The sequence below is a fragment of the Pezoporus wallicus genome, unplaced genomic scaffold (assembly GCF_028554395.1).
Source record: "Pezoporus wallicus isolate ANWC-B61680 ecotype Strahan unplaced genomic scaffold, APGP_CSIRO_Pwel_v1 contig_227, whole genome shotgun sequence".
Taxonomy (NCBI): domain Eukaryota; kingdom Metazoa; phylum Chordata; class Aves; order Psittaciformes; family Psittacidae; genus Pezoporus; species Pezoporus wallicus.
This window is the reverse complement of record NW_026635704.1, coordinates 15,947,612-15,963,820: the sequence shown is the minus strand read 5'-3', so window position 1 is coordinate 15,963,820 and position 16,209 is coordinate 15,947,612. Positions and strand designations below refer to the sequence as shown.

General features: G+C 35.9%; 1 protein-coding gene across 3 annotated transcripts in view; it reads left to right on the top strand.

Annotated features, from left to right (window-relative positions):
* The window catches only part of PCMTD1 (protein-L-isoaspartate (D-aspartate) O-methyltransferase domain containing 1), a 41,695-nt gene extending 26,213 nt beyond the window's left edge, over window positions 1–15,482 (top strand). For 2 of the 3 annotated variants that reach the window (XM_057397778.1, XM_057397775.1), the window contains 3 exons: window positions 8,367–8,538; window positions 10,126–10,249; window positions 14,550–15,482. In XM_057397778.1, coding sequence (XP_057253761.1) covers window positions 8,485–8,538; window positions 10,126–10,249; window positions 14,550–14,920 — 549 coding nt within the window. In that variant the 5' untranslated portion in view covers window positions 8,367–8,484 and the 3' untranslated portion in view covers window positions 14,921–15,482. Of the gene's footprint in view, window positions 1–188; window positions 330–8,366; window positions 8,539–10,125; window positions 10,250–14,549 lie in introns of those variants that run through there. The other variant, XM_057397776.1, reaches the window with a different exon arrangement.
* The last annotated feature ends 727 nt before the right edge of the window (window positions 15,483–16,209 follow it).

Here is a 16,209-nt window from a genome sequence, read left to right as displayed (position 1 = left end):
TATGTGTAAGGCTCTCTTCTTAAAACCGTCAGGGAGTGCATGCTGACTAAGGGGGAAAAAAATCATTCCTTAAGAAGGCATTATCTGAAACACATATGTGCAAGTACCAGGCCCCGCTTCACCTGTTTATTGAAGGGGAATGTGTTGTCTTTTCTGCTCCCAGTCAACTTCTAGACCTAGAATATCCAGCTTGGAGAGAGAGCCACAGGGCAAGGCTAGGTTGCCCATCTTCTAGCACCCTATCAAAAACCAAACCTGGGTAAGCTGGTGAAGTCTCTGCTGTGAAAGAAAATCAACCCTTCTCAGGATCAAAAGAAACCACTTCAATGGTAAGTGACAAGAACCCTAGTACTACTTCCGGGATAACTGTTACGGGTAAAACTTCTTCCTGAAGTCCTGTAGTAGATTGTGTTGGCATTGAAAAACAGTATGCTTAATATTCCAACAGAATATTTATTTGTCTTCATTGAAATTCAGGCCTCCTAGTAGGACTTTGAAGGCTCACTTGCTTTTCGTTAAAGCAGATTTGAAATGGAAAGTTGGAAAGTTCCTTCTATACACATAAAGAAAATAAAGCTCCTTCCTTCCTGTGCAGCTGGTTAATCATTGCAGTGGAAGTCTAAGCAGGCAAATCAAACTGTCTCAGAGTTCACCGATGACTTTCTAATTTTAAATCTTACTGATAACTTAGTCTCAGTTTCAAATAGTGTAACTAATTTTTTTTTTTTACTGGTGAATGAATTCTTGCTGAGGTTTAGTCTTAACTGGAACAACACAGGGACTGAAAGAATGCCAGTGGGATTCTTCGATGCCAGAGATAATGTTAAACAAAAAGGAAAGGAAGATAAACTTCTGGAATATTCCTTCTTTAATTTGGACATATTAGAAGTAATATTTCTAGTCCTACACCTTGTAAACCAGAATGCCCAAAAAATGACAATTTAATCTACTCTTACCTAGGAAGGAACTAAACCTGCATTTTTAAAGCATTTGATAGTTGCAGAAATACATATATTTGCCCCCTCAGAACCATAAATAAAATGTCTTTTAGAAATAAGTAACATTATTGTGGAGACTGCCTTTCATTGGAAATCTGTGGAGACTGCCTTTCATTGGAAATCTGTTATTGAAACAAGTTTTGGTAGTAGTACGAGCATCTGTTAGATTAAAGCAAGTGAAGACAACGCTTGATGCTTGTTCCTGTAAAATCTGTTTCTCAAAAAAAATGACAATTTTGACCTATAAAAAAACATTGCATCAGTAAAAGAAGAAAGGAAATACTCCTCTGTTTATGTAAACAGATAAGTTATTTGAGTCTTCTGTCCATGGATATATTAGGGCTCTGACAGTAAACTGAAGTGACAGAAATTTTTTCTTGTACCCATATTCCTATATACTTTAAAAAGTATTCCTTCAGTACAATTCTTCATTTTGCTACTATAGTAGCAAAAAATGAAGTTTACAAATTTAAACCAGTGTTGAGGGGAGAGTGAGATAAATCTTAAAAGCCAGTGTTTCAGTTTTTCTTAAGAAAGAAAAAGTAATGTGTTTGTTTCACTTGAGTGAAAGTGATGACTATCAGAAATTATAAAAAGGGTGAGGTTATATAACAGGAAAGTAATTTTCTTCATAAGAACAATATAATAGAAGGCAATTTTATGTAAAAATGAAGATGACACATACAACCAAAGTACAGGTACAGGTTTCTTACTGCCTGGAAGCTGAAAAGAATGTTAGAAGCAAAATTACTATAGTGCTGGTAAAAATAATATTATTGTAATTAGATACAGGTGACTTAAAAGTTGTCATTGTAGGCTTTGTTTTGTTTTGAAAGATTGAATATTTTTGTTTTAATTTATTCTAGAATTTGTAGTTTAGATGCGGAAGTTCTCAGAACAATACTAATAGGTAAAATGTGACTTTTCCACAAAATGTGCTAGCAATCCCTGAATATGCATTTGAATGTGAATCAAAGACTGGTTCAAAGATGTTGAAAAAATGCTTGAGTACAACTGAATGGATAATGGAGAGGAAAAAAGAACTTTCCATCTTGCCATGCTGTTGTCCCACTTAATAGGGAAAAACAGTCTTTAGAAATTGTGTTCCCCTATTAGCTGATGCAGGTTTTAAGTTTCTTGGATAGTGATTTAATCTTAAATAGACATCACTGGCAGGATATAACATGGGACGTATTTATCACAAAACAAATGGGAAAACCTTTTCTTGCAACATATAAGTACAACTTTTAAATCCGATTGATACACTAGTTCTGAAGCATTTGCTGTCAAATAAAAGGAGAAAGTGTAACAAAGCGTAGAAATTGGAAAGCGTTTCATTATTCTGTTCCATCTTCTTGTGGCATCTTGTATTGCACGAAGCTGTGTGAGTATTGACCTTTGTATGTGGTTCTCAAAGAAGATAAGTTTTATGTCAGTTTAAAACCTGAAATATTGGCTAAATTACCTGAACCACTTCTTCACTGTTTCTTTCAGTAAATGCATCAGTACTTAAATAGGTTCTAAGAGTACTTGGGAGTAAAATTACCAATTTATTAGATTCTCTGTCTGACAGAGGCTCTGAGAGGCTTGTCTTTTTAGTGCAAATGGACAAAGGAGTCTGAATTTTCTAGATTAAATTATGAGTGGCTTTTCAGTCCTTATCTTAAAATAACTACAGGAAACAGTAATTTTTCAGCTGCTGTAGCTGTGTCTTAGAAAGATAGGCCAGTGATTTGTAGGTGAAAAGAGTAAGAAACTTACAGACTGATCTGCTAGTTTTATTTTCTCTCCCTTATTCCCCTATCTTCAGGAGTCCTTTTGTATCAGATATTGGTCAGCAGTATATTAGAATTAGAAGAGCAATATATTAATTTAAGACAAAAGTAATTGTTACTTCTTTGTCACAGTAGCATAAATAGTTTAATGTTCTATTATGAGTTTTCAGAGGCTACACATTTGCAAATTAATTTCAGTGTCTAGTTATTAATGTATTTGGTTTAAGGGAAGTTTCATGTAAAGCTAATTTTATTAGTTCTTACTTTGGATTTACTATGCTATTTTGGAATATCTATTAAAACCTGTTTCGTTTTGTTTTCTTTTTTTCTCCATGATTTTTTGTGAAGTATGTGTTGCAGTGCTTTCAAATTCTTTGTTCCAATGTAGTACCAATGTGTTAACTTGCTAAGCTTTTCTTACACATCATTAAAGAGTAGTCCTTTGTGCCTGAATTTAGGTACATGAATCTCTTACTAGAGGGAATGACTTGGAGCAGCTTGGTGGTACTGAATGAGGTTTCAGACCTTTTTGGAAGGTTTGAGTTGACTGACTGAAGGAGTGTGGATGGGAAAACAGAATGTTTTCATATTCTGATATTTGCATTTTATATTCATGTTTCAGTATGAATTCATGAATAGGCTTTCTGTTAAGGGCTGTAAGCAGCAAGCTGAGATAAAAGTGTGTTTAGTAAACATGGGGATAGGCAGAAGAGTACTGTTAGGTGATATTCTGGTCTGAATGTAGTGGTTCAGAGGTGTAAATGTAGTTGGACTGATGCTGGTTTTTAAGAACTAATTTTTCTCCCAGCAAAAGACAGACATAAGTTGTTTAAGTGGTTCCTCAATATTGTACTTTTTAAAGCATCTTGTAACATCTTACTGTTTCCTTCAAACGTGGGCCTGTGGATGTTAAAAATTGGTTTTCCTTTAAATTATTTGATTTTTTTTTTTTTTTTTCCCCTTCAATTGACCTTGTTCCTTTTTAAAGAATCAGGTATGTATTTGCACCTAGTTTCATCTTGAAGAGACATCAGAATAAAATCCTGCATTCATGAAGGTTGTATAGGTAGAATTGCTTAGCCCAGGAAGCATCCTGTACATCTTCAGAGTTGAAGTAATTTAAGGGTCCATTCTCTGGGTGGGTATTACTGTAGGAGCAACAAATTAACCCCCCTGTAAAACAACCCTTGCTGTTAGGGTAGATTATTTTACTGTTCACTCTAATTAATGTCTTGCTATCACACAAGTATTAGATTGGTGGATATGGATACAAGAGCAACAAGCTTTTTAATCTTAGTTCTTCCTCTGTGTGCTTTCTTTTAAATGGATGTTCATTTTATACCAGAGTGTAATGCTTCATTTTATTGATATCTGTGGGGAATCTTACTTAAAAGATCATGGGCAGTATATCTATGACTTGATAATTTTTGTAAGTTGCTGCAGCAGACAGAAATGCTCTTAAAATTCTACAGACTTTTTTTTTATTTTTACATTTAGTTGGAATAAAAATACCATGGCTGTTTTGAGGATGAACTTGAAATGTTTGAGGGACAGATTACAAAAATGCAAAAGATGGAAGGGACAGAATCAGGTCAACAGATGTTCTGTGCGCTTGAAACTGCTTGATTACCTTGGACCATTTCTAAACATGATCTGTGTGTGCTTATATTTATCCTGTGACAAGTGCTCATTTAAACAAAAGTGCTCATTTTCGGTTGCTATGTTCTGTTGGCAGTTGGTTCTCTCATAATCAAGATACCAGGTTCAGCTGAAGAACTTAATGTGATTAGAAGTTCTCCACATCATTCCAGCACTTAATTAATTATTGCTTATTTTTGGTATCGTATTGAAGTAAAGAGTTTTTTCACGTTACCTTTAAAGTCTGCAAAGACACCCTCTCCATTTGGTGGAGATAAACAAATGGTAAAGAACACTTGGCATTTCTTAGTTCAGTTTCAACTCTGTAACAAAAAAAAAAAGAAATAAAATTGTGATATATTGTCTCATCTTGATAGCTGATGTGATTGTCAATACTGCATGTTAAAGCAATAAGCCGTTTATTTTCAGCAGTTTTATTAATCTAATAAAAGATAGCACTGTGCAACACAGAAGGAAATCGAATATCTGAAGTGTTCTGATATCCCGAAGGCAATAGGAATAAAATCAACTTGTTTGGTATAGTGACAAGTAGGATTAAAAGAATTTGGGTTTGATTAGGGCAAGTTCCATAGTGAAACAATGTGCTTGATAGGACTTTTCATACTGTAAGACTAACAGGCTTGTGATGCTGCTGGCAGGCATTCTTCAAATTGCTTACTCCCTTGTATTTGCAGTATCTTTGTATTTAAGTTTTAGATAATTTCCTGATCAAATGATGGAGTCTTTTTTTATATTTGAGTAAAGCTGAAATTAACTTTGCTTATTTTGAAAATTATTTGGGCAAGTTAGTAGAAAAAACATTCTCAAAATTACACTTTAGTCTCTGTTAGAAGGTTGCCACAAATTACTGGATTAGATGCATTTATCAGCTCTTTCTAATTCAGATGCATATCTTTATAATTATGGAATCAGTTGAAAATTCAAGGAGGGAGGAAAGAGACTTGTGGCCTCACTGGTGAGGTTTACATTACAGGGGAGTGTGGAGGAGTAAGGTTCGCGGTTGTATGACTTAATTAGGGTTGAAAAGCCCGTAATACTCTACCAACTATGATCTCTGTATGCCTTTATTGCTGGTATTTTGTCACTGCTCATACTATAACATGTGAAGCAGTTGGTTTTGTGGGAAGCATGAACGAAGAGGGTTGGCTTTTGAATGAACTTACTGCTATGACCAGAGGCAGTGAATGACCTTTTACTCCCATTTCTTTTACTTTTAGCTAGCTTTACTGGACAACACGAAAGCTACATGGGGCAGTTACTGAATTGCGTATGTTTGAGTGGGCAGCTAGCATACAGTGCAGCCATACCTGTTACCACTGTATGGCCAGGTGAGCTGAGGACACCCCCTTATTTTTTAATCTGCCATGGACTAAAGAGATGTCTTCAGGAATTATATATACTCCAGCCCATGCAGTGTTTAGGTTTGCTGTGGGAAATGAGTCTTTTGTTGAAACTTCAGCTGTTGACAAGTTGGGTTGAAATTAGCTGAAGCTATTTGGGAGGGGTGTTTTTTTGAAGTAAATGGACTAATAAATAGCCAGCTGTTTGGGTCATAAGCCTTGTGTCTCCAAAGAACTACTAAAAATGGGAGCACAGTCCAGCCAATTTGTTTCCATAGGCAGAGTTGTTCTGTAGTGTATAACCCATCTCATTCTTACAGGTTTAATACAGAAATTGCTTCTGTGCCGCCTTTTGCCCTTCAAGCCATTGTGGTTGCAAGCTGTGGAGCTAAATGAGAAATTACCTTCAGCTTTTACAATGTTTGTAAAGACCACTGTGGATTTTCATCCGCAGCTTGTGTATAGAGTAATTTGTGTCTGGGGAATATTTTGTGGGGTTTTGTTTTATTTTGTATTTTTGATTCCTTGGGGAAGTTTGGTGTTCCTGCTTGTTTTAAGAGGGTGTGAAACCACTGGCTTCAAGACCTTTAGGGTAGTTTTTACTAGAGGAAGAAGTTAGGAGTATCTGGTGATGTGTGCCATCTTTTAGAGGAGCAGTCTGAGAAGATCAGAAGTAGTTGTGAAAGTTTCCCAGTTAGGCAGGCAGGTTGTCTTAATTTTTCTACAACTATCCAGAGACGGTCTCTAGATTTAAAACTGCATTTTAGGAAAGTACCATGTTCTCTCTCTCCTTGCCTCCCTCCCTCTCTGTCTTGTATTTTTGAAGCCCACAGAGTTACTTTACTCAAACTTTAAATTGATGTGGTGATGCTTGACTTTTAAACTGCAGGCAACCTGAAATTAAAGCTGTAGCGTGAACTGCCTGATTGACCTTCACTGAATGTAGAAAGCCACATGATAGTGCAAGTGCTTATGAAATGAGATTGCTTCTTTAGCACAGTCATCAGTGCCTTCAGTTTCAATTTCTTCACAGCGTTTAACCTTGGCTAATGTATTTCTAGGTCTTTCTGTGTTAATCTGAAATTGCTTCAGCCACAGTTTAGGCTGGGCTAACTGCCCAGATGCGTGCAACAGAGCAGTCATTCCCCACTTCCCTCCCTGCACCTGCTTCGTTTTTCCTCTTTAATCTGTAGCTTTCAGTTTTTCCTCTGGATTTAGAAAAGCAAATGGCATTATGGACTGATGGCCACATATAACACGACTGCTATGTAGTAGTTGGTAAAGGATTCTCGTGTCTGTCTCTGAATAAAGTATTGTATTATTTTCAGAGTCAAGCATCCTGGAGTCTCGGGGAAAAAAATATAGCTCCAGCAAAAACTTCAGTTTAATAGAATTCAGATTTGTTAATGGCAGTGTTGGAGAATGGAAAGTCAGCCAAGCCTTACAGTCAGCATCCATAAGCAGTGATAGCTGCCAAGTTTTGCTGTAACTGAAGAAATAGTTTGAATGTTACCAGGTGGTGTCCTGGGATTTGCCTAGCAGTGGCAAATAAAACGGCTCTTTTCTGATGGCAGCTGGAAAGTCAGCATTGTAAAATACAATGGCAACATATATTTGAAGAAGTTTTTAGAAATCATTCCTTCTGGATGAAGTTTGAGATGCGCTGGATTTTAATACTGCTGGATGAAGTTTATCAGCTATTTTGTGCAACATCACAGTGTTGGCTTATACTAATTTTTTTTTTTTCCCCCTCCAAAGAAAGCCATAAATCCCTTCTATAAGTAACTCTGTAACCTCTCTTCTTAATTTTAAAGTGGGAAAAACGTAAAGTTCCTCACTGAAGGAAATATGTGGCAAAAAGGTAAATTACTTTCATTTGGATGTCACAGCTGAAGCAGTAAGGTGCTGCAGAGATTTGAAAGATGTCAAAAGTATCAGTGTAATGGAGATTATATGCAGCTTTGGCACTAATTGTGTGCTATACAACTTTCCTTTGGTGTTTTTTATGCAGTGACAGAGTGTACTTTCAGTCCTTTCAACTTCTGTATAAATTTAGGTCCACTTAAAAGCAGTTTGGGTAACTTTAATTTGCTGATGAAAATTAGAATAGATGCTTCTGAGATCATTAATATTTTCTTTATCTGTTTTATTTTTTTCTCCTTGCTTTACGGGCTTTCAAAAAAAAAGGCGGGGGTATTGAACTTTCAGTATTTATTCAACAGCCTTGGGTATTGCACGTTGTTGATGAATGCACGTTGTAAAGACTTTTACTGTATGGCTTGTCAGGTTCCGTTAGACAAACATATTTGCAGGTAGGAAGTCTGGTGATGCTTTGAGGCCTTTTCTGTTTTTCATAATATATAACTGCTTAAGAGTTTTTCTTTGGTCCCTGATGTGGCAGAAAAAAAGGTTATTTTCAAAGTAGCATTGCCTTAATACACACTTTTAAAGTATGTATGCTAATCTTTCTTTATTACATAAAGGAAAATATGAAAGATATTTTTCTGTCTTTATCTGGACTGGCTTTTCTTAAAGATTGTAATTTGAAATTTGTCCCGTCTTCGTTTTTTTTCTTTTTTTTTTCTTCCCCTTAGATTTGAATTCTGTGAACCTGCCTTTGTGGTTGGTAATTGTTTGGAAATAGCCTCAGACAGTCATCAGTATGACCGGATTTACTGTGGAGCTGGAGTCCAGAAAGACCATGAAAACTACATGAAAATTTTATTGAAAGTTGGAGGCATTTTAGTAATGCCTATAGAAGATCAGGTGACTTAGTGGCAATTTCCCTTTTTATCTTTTAGTATGAAAAATACGTAATTTAAGGAATGCTTTTAAATGTGTGTTTGACTAAATGCTCAACTAATAACTTGATTCAGTGTATTTGTTACAGTTAAGCAGATGCTGGTCTTTTTAATGAAGTCTTGAACTTTTAAACTTGTAGGAAGGCATCAATATCCTGCTTCCAACAAAGTCTGTGGCAGAACTGTCTTCAGTGATACTAGAAGTCCATTCATAGTATTTTCACTGTATTATACCTGTCCCAGAACTGCTTTGAAATTTCTCTGCTGCAGTTATTTTCAGTCATAACTTCAAAACAAAGAAACCATTCTCTAAACCAAGAGAATTTATTTCTGATAAATATGAAATGGTTGTGAATTGTGGGACATTGTAAGGGGAGGGGAAAAAAATGAAAATACGAGATAATTTTCATCAGATTTCAGTGTTGCTTTTCCATGTTAGATTAAATGTTTTTCAGACAGGTATATTACTTTATTAATACTTCACACTTTAATCACCTTTACTTCTTAAATCTCAAAAGTCTTCACAAAGGAAAGTTGTTATTCTCCCTGTTTCACTCATAGGGAAATTGAGAAAAACACATTGTGACTTAAGTTGATGTCCTCCTAAATACAGATAATTGCTAAAATTCTTGTTGATAAACATGCTAGTTACTTTTATCTTTCAGAAAGAAATATCATATCATGTATCTGCTTTCTCAAAATAATTTAAAACATAAATAATTTAATTTAAACATAGCCTGCATGATTCAATTTCATAATTTTTTTTTATTGGCCCAAGATACTGTCAGTTGAAATTGATGGAATCCTCCTTAGAAGTAGTCACAGTTTGAAACCAAATTAAAACTGTGACCATTTCTGTGTTATATACAAGTGGTTAGGGGGTAGAGCATGTAAAGTAGAAGGAGCAGCTGAAGTATCTCGGTTAATCTAGCCTGCATTAAAACAGCTAAGGGAGCGTTTAATTCCTGACCTGGCTTCCTAAAGGGTTGGAGAATTTACCTAGTAGACAGGAATCCAGTTCTCACAGGTGCACATCAGACTGAAAGAAGAGTGTTACAGATTATGTATCCTGTAGAGTAGACAGTTTTTCATAATGAAAGTGGTTGTACACTACAGCATGTTGCCTAGACAGACTGGGGAATCTCAATCCTAGGAAATCTGTTTTTAACTTAATTGGAAAAGCTTCTGAGTTGCCCAGCCTAACTTCGAAGTTGGTCTTGTTCAAGCAGGAGGTGGGGCTCCAGAGGTTTCTTCCAATTGAAAGTACTCTGTGAACTTTTGGGAAAAATGAGAAAAAACAAAACTTAACCTTAGGCCTTAATTTTCCAGTTGCATCTCTTCCCATTGCCATATTCAGTACTCTGAATGTACTATGTAATATTTCAAGGTATATGAAAGTCCAAGGTATGTGAAATCAAAACTGCCTTCCATAAGATGGCCTTTATAAATCTGAAGCATGTCAAAATACCAGTGTATTTGAACACCAGTCTGAATAGTATTGAGTACAGCAAAACTGTAACCACTGATTTAATTTATTTCTGTTTTTGCGCAGCTAACACAAATCTTGAGAACGGGACAGAACACATGGGAAAGTAAAAATATCCTTGCTGTTTCGTTTGCTCCACTAGTGCAACCAAACAGAAATGACAACGGCAAACATGACACCGTGGGACTGCGTAAGTGTCGTTTGTGCTCACTCCTTTTGCAGCTTCCTTTGATGGGTTGCTAAAGTGCCTGCTGGTGGTTGTTTGGAATTGGAGAGGCTGTGCTGTACAGACATAAAGTGAAAGAACAGGAACATACAGCTTAGCAAAGCATATGTTTTTGTGCTTCCGACACAATGTTGTGTGTTGCTAAACAGTTAATATCCTGAATTAAAACTGTATTGCTTCTAGCTTATTTTTCTAGTCTTCTTTTTCTTACTGGTTCAGGTTTTTTATTTCTAGGGAGGTATAGATAAAATAGCGAACTACTAAGTCTGTCAGGAGTGCTAACTTTCTGATGGTCTCCCAGAGGAAAGTATTTCTTCTCTTTGCACTGAAATGGAAGGAGCAGTCCTAAACTGCAGCTGTGGTATGGTAGTATATTAATAGCTCTGTGCTTGTGTCTGTCTGTAACTGATCTAGTCATTCCTGGCCGTATTTTATTAGTCGTTGGGGTTCGCTTTCTAGCTGCAGTGCTTTGAATTGGGTTAGTAAATGCATTTTGAATGCCTCTGAAAGTACATCTGTTGCCAAGATGATAACATGATAAGGGGAGGGGGAAAGAAGTGGCAGATAAAGGCGTAGAATTGAAATTATCTGTCAGCATAGAAAGGCCTAGGTACAGAATTATACTAAGAGGTTCAGCGGCATGTGGGAACTTAAATAAATCTGAAAACCCAGAAGACAACAGCTTTTTTCTCCTGTTTTGTTCTATTAACATGTAGTCGAAGGGACCTAAATCCCCTGTCCTCTTTGCCTCTTTCTTTCTTGCATGCACGTTTTTTAACACAAAACAGATACAAACCCCTCAGGCTATTAATTTTGAGAGAGTATGAGAGCTTGCCAAGGATAGTGCCTTATTGTATTTACCTTTTTTTGTTCAAAGTCAGGAAGATCCTTTCCTTTAATTATTTCTGCAAAAGAATTATGTAATTTTTGTTTTGACGCTTGTTTTTTAAGACCTCAGAAGTTATTTCCTGAAATTAATTTGTTAATACAAGGTTATTTCATCCTCCCTCCCCCTCTGTTCTTAGCTTTAGATGTAGTCCATGGTAGATAGGCCGTGTCATGATAACAGAGAAATACAGAGGTGGCTTGCCAAACTTTCTGGTCGTGCTATGCTTTTATATGGTCTAGTTCCCTAGAATTCAGAAGAGGATTTTCAAGTGTTCTTTATTACCATTCCTGAATTTTCAGAATGAAAATAGTGCAGATCAGTAGTGTTCAGAAGTAGGCTTCAAATTACACTGTAAAATGAAATCTGTTAGGCTTCTTTCCCCTGCTCAGGCTGGTCTAGTTCTATCATAGAATCATAGAATAGCATCATGAAGCTTAAAAAAAAAAAAAAGGAGAGGGAGAGTGTAAAAAAATAGGGCTCTAAAGCTCAGGAAGTAAAAATTCTAGGAGGTTTCTCTTTTATATAGTATTGTCTGTTTGTTTCAAATCCAGTAACATTATCCTTCTGTAAACATCAGTAAACGTTATCCTGTAAACTTCAGAAATTGCAGATGTTGCTACTAAGTAAACATTGAGTCTATGGCATACCTCAGACATCCATTGAATAGTTTCTGACATGGATGTAGTGTTATATATAGACTACAGTTATAACTCCCATATGTATATAGAGCTTAGTAAAATATCTGTCAGCCAGTCATTCCCAAAGTAGGATCTTCTTCCCATAGAAAACTACAGAGGTGTTGGTAAAACAACGTAGTTATTGGTTAGGACACAGTTCACTACTACTAGATAATTGGAAATAAGTGGACATCAGGACACTAAACTTTCAAAAATTGCATTCTGTTCTTTGCGTTAAAAATAATAAATAAATCCAGTAAGTGAATGGTTTGATTAATGCTTTTAGGAGACAAACTGAGACAGGTTTGCAGTAAACCGCATCCAGATTCTCATTGTATGTGTAAATAAGTCATCTCAAATCATTTAACACCAGAGAGGCTGCACAGTGCGGCATGTTGCAAGGACAAACCCTGTCTTTGGGTAGACTGTAAGATATGTGATAAAAGGTCAAGCACCACTAGCACTGGTAAAATAAATGTTCTGCATTTCAAAAAAGTTCTGCCCTTCAGCAGTATGTTAACATGATTACACAGCTTGTGCTTTTAACTTAATATAGGAAGTAAACTTGTATTGACCCACAGTGCACTGTATGTATTAAAAATCTCTTAATCATGAGTCTAGTACGTCCCTGGTAGGTCACAACGGTAGATTTTATTTTATAGAATTTAAATTTTTTTCCATTTTCTTTAATCATGAGGAGAAAAAATGAAACCTTAGATAAAGGGATAGTTAAATCTTGCTCGATGTTTAAAAACATAGTAAGTTTGAGAAAATCACTACTCAAAAAAAAAAAGTGAGTTGTCTTTCTTGGTCAGTTTGGCTTAAATCCATGAATGTCAGTGGAACTTAAGACTATTTCTGTTACATGAAGTTTTCCCTAGGTATCCTGAGTAGTTGCATATTCAAATGGATTTTAATAACCTGCATAGGAAAGCTTTGTGACTGTCTCACTGTTAAGACTTCTTAACTATCTTTTCTACCTGTCAAGCATTTCTCCAATTCAAAATATGCATCGAGTCTGAAGCTTTTTAAAAGAAGATTTTCTTTGTAGCTTGTGTGTGTGCCTGGAATTTCTGAACATAAGTGCAGGAGTTTTAGGCCGTGACTTCCTTTATGTACTACAAATTGTTGGCAGTTACCAGTTAATAGCTTATGATCTGGAATGTGACTGTGAGTGGCTTACTTTGTCTTTAAACCTTTTAGGTTATTAAATTATTATCAAATATTATATAATAATATTTTCTTACTATTATCAAATAGCATATAATAATAACTAGCACTAAAAATACTGTATTTGTTTTATTTTACTTCACAGGATAAGAAAGCTGAGAGTTTGCTGTTATTAAACATTTTGTGGGACACAGTGTTTCAAAATTTCATTCCATCATCTTTTGAAGGAAATAATTACTTTTCTTTCTTTCTGATTTTATGAAGTCTCTCTTAGACAGTTCTGTATATGGGAGCAATGCCTGCTAATCCACTACTTCAACTTTATATGCTTTATCTTGCGATTGTCAGTCTGCAATCCTGTCTTGTTTAGCTTGGTATTACAAATGTGTTTTGCATGGCTAGATAGGGCTTTTGTTCGGTTTTGAATTTTGAGTTGGTTTAATATCAAAAAAAAGGGGCTTGGGATTTTTTTGGGGGGTAGGGTGCTGTTTGTTTTTTGGTTTGGGGTGTGGGGTTTTGTGTGTTTTTTTTTTATTTCCGTTGGCATGAGCTGAAGTCGGTGTTCATGGTTATAAACATCCTTTCTGTCTCAGATATGAGTAACTAGCATGCAACTGAAGTCAATGTATGAAATGACAGATTTTGCTTGAAATACATTGAATGTTTTGGGTTGAGTGTCTTGGGGTTTTTTTTTTGTTTTTTAAGCTGAAAGCAATACTGGGAGTGTGATTATCCAAACTATTTCTGCACTAGGTTTTTTCTTGCTGTTGGTCCCCATTAATTTTATGCTACTTTGTATAGTAATTAAAATGACAAGAATGTAAGTTCAAAAGGCTGGGTTTTTTTGCTTGGTTGTTTTCTTGCTTTTGTTTTCCTTGGAATTAGTCAGCCACAAATGGTCTAGGGCAGGCATGTGCCAGCCCAGCAATACGTCTTCAGCACCACCTGCCTGTCATTGGAAAATATGTGTCTTTGGCTTTTTGTTAACCTGCATCTTTTTATTTATTTTTTTTCTTCAAATCTTCAGTAATTTTGTTCCTTTTCTGCTGCAAAGCTATGGGTGACTTACCTGGTTGGTCAGCTGTGAGTTGACATGGCCCTCCTTCATAAGTTGGATTCAGTAGGAAGTAGGGAAAAGAATAGTGAATAGAAGAGGGAGCAGAAGAAAGGCACTTGCCTAAACAAATATGACACAGGGCTAGAAATTGTATCCCATCAGCTGATCTTGAAATAGTGCCAGCAGTAGGTCCCAAGATGTCCCAGGTGCTAAAAGGTGACAGTATTTGTTGTATGCTTTCTTACATTTATGTTAGTAATCTGTTCATGCTCTCTACTTCTCTTGTGTATCTACCAAAAGACCTCTTAATTTCCTGGACTGTGCAACAGGGTTTGTCAAGGCGACTCTTTCTACCCTTGTTTCATTTGCTTGTACTAAAGTTTGTTACTCTTGAGCTTCAGTCTTAGCTGCAAAGCAGTAATTTTTGTGCTAGAGGGAACTTAATATAACTTAATTTCTTTTCATTTTTAGCTCCATGTGCTGTTAGGAATCTCCAGGACCTCGCTCGAATATATATCAGACGCACCCTTAGAAACTTCATAAATGAGGAGATGAAAGCCAAGGGTATTGCTCAGAAGGCTCCCCCAAAACGAAAACGCAGGAGATGTCGTAGACGCAGGATTAACACCTATGTGTTTGTTGGTAATCAGCTCATTCCTCAGCCACTAGATAGTGAAGAAGATGAAAGAATGGAAGATGATAACAAAGAGGAGGAGGAAAAAGATCACAGTGAGGCCTTGAAGCCAGAAGAACCTCCTCGAAATCTGTTGAGAGAGAAAATTATGAGTCTACCATTACCTGAATCTTTAAAAGCATACTTGACCTATTACAGAGAGAAATAAATAACTTGGTTTAAGTAGAAATAATGCCTACTGATAGTTCCTTTTATTCTTGAAAATGTAGCATTTATTAAGTAGGTGGACAAATAATTATTAGTCTTTCATCAAGACTGGAGTACAGCGATAAATCGTAACTTGTCTCTATCTTGTCTTTGCTACAAGGAAGACTTGCATTCAACAATAGAATCCCTTTTTAAAAATCTATTTTTCTTTAAATTTTGAAAATGCTGTTTTAACTCTGATAGAAATATATATTCCATTATGCAGCACTAATCAATATTTTGCATGGTAAGTCTTTTTTGATCCCTAACAGATTTGTATTGATAAAAGAATGAGTGAAATTTTATATATGCTAAATAGTTGTTAAACATGTGCATCTGACTTGATGAGCATTTTGTCTGTATTTATTACTATTAGGGGAACATTTTAAACATGCAGACACTTACCCTCTAATGTCCGAATCAGACCCTTTTATTTTACTATGGCTTTGTTGCAATCATTATTACTATGTTGGTATAGATGTATTCCAACAACACAAGTGCAATAAATGTATACAGACACTGAATGAGCTGGCTTTAATGATACATGAAAATACAAGTTCTGAAATGTCAGATGACCCTGCTATTTCTGTGTTTATATCTCTTGCCAAAAGTTCTTGAGGAAAAACTAACAGCTTCTCTCAGAGCCTTAAAGAAACACCGTATTGAATAAGAAGCAAAAAGCAATGCTTACTTCAGCTCTGCTTATACTTAACTCCATTCTACACTTTCAGAATTTCTGACTAGAGGTACCTCCATATTTATGGGGAGTTTAGGACAGAACATTTTGTTTGTTTCTGCAGCTCACAGCATTGAGTCAGAATGTTCGGTAGTACAAGACTGTAATTTAGATTTCAGCCATCTATATTTACTGCTTTTAAGTAGAGGTAGAATTTCAACAAAGTTTAGTTTGTATTGCTTATTGGGATAGCTGTAATAGTAGAAGTTAGAATTTGTTCCGCAAATGCACTTTAGTAACTGAATTTTATACTTAACATGCATCTCCAGGAAGGTAGACTTGTGCTAGCCTTTGTTTTGTTTCTGAGCATGGCTCTTAGCACAAAAATATTTATAAATTCATTTGCATCTTTTGGAAACCTAAGAGTAGCAGTGCAACTGTGGGGACCCGCAGTAGTGCTGAGTTAAATCCTTCTACGATTTTTCCTCTTCTAGTTGTGATGTTACTTGCAGTTCTCATTTTTAACTTTGTTTGCTTTTACCATCTTAATTTCTTCACTCTGTAGTAACATAACC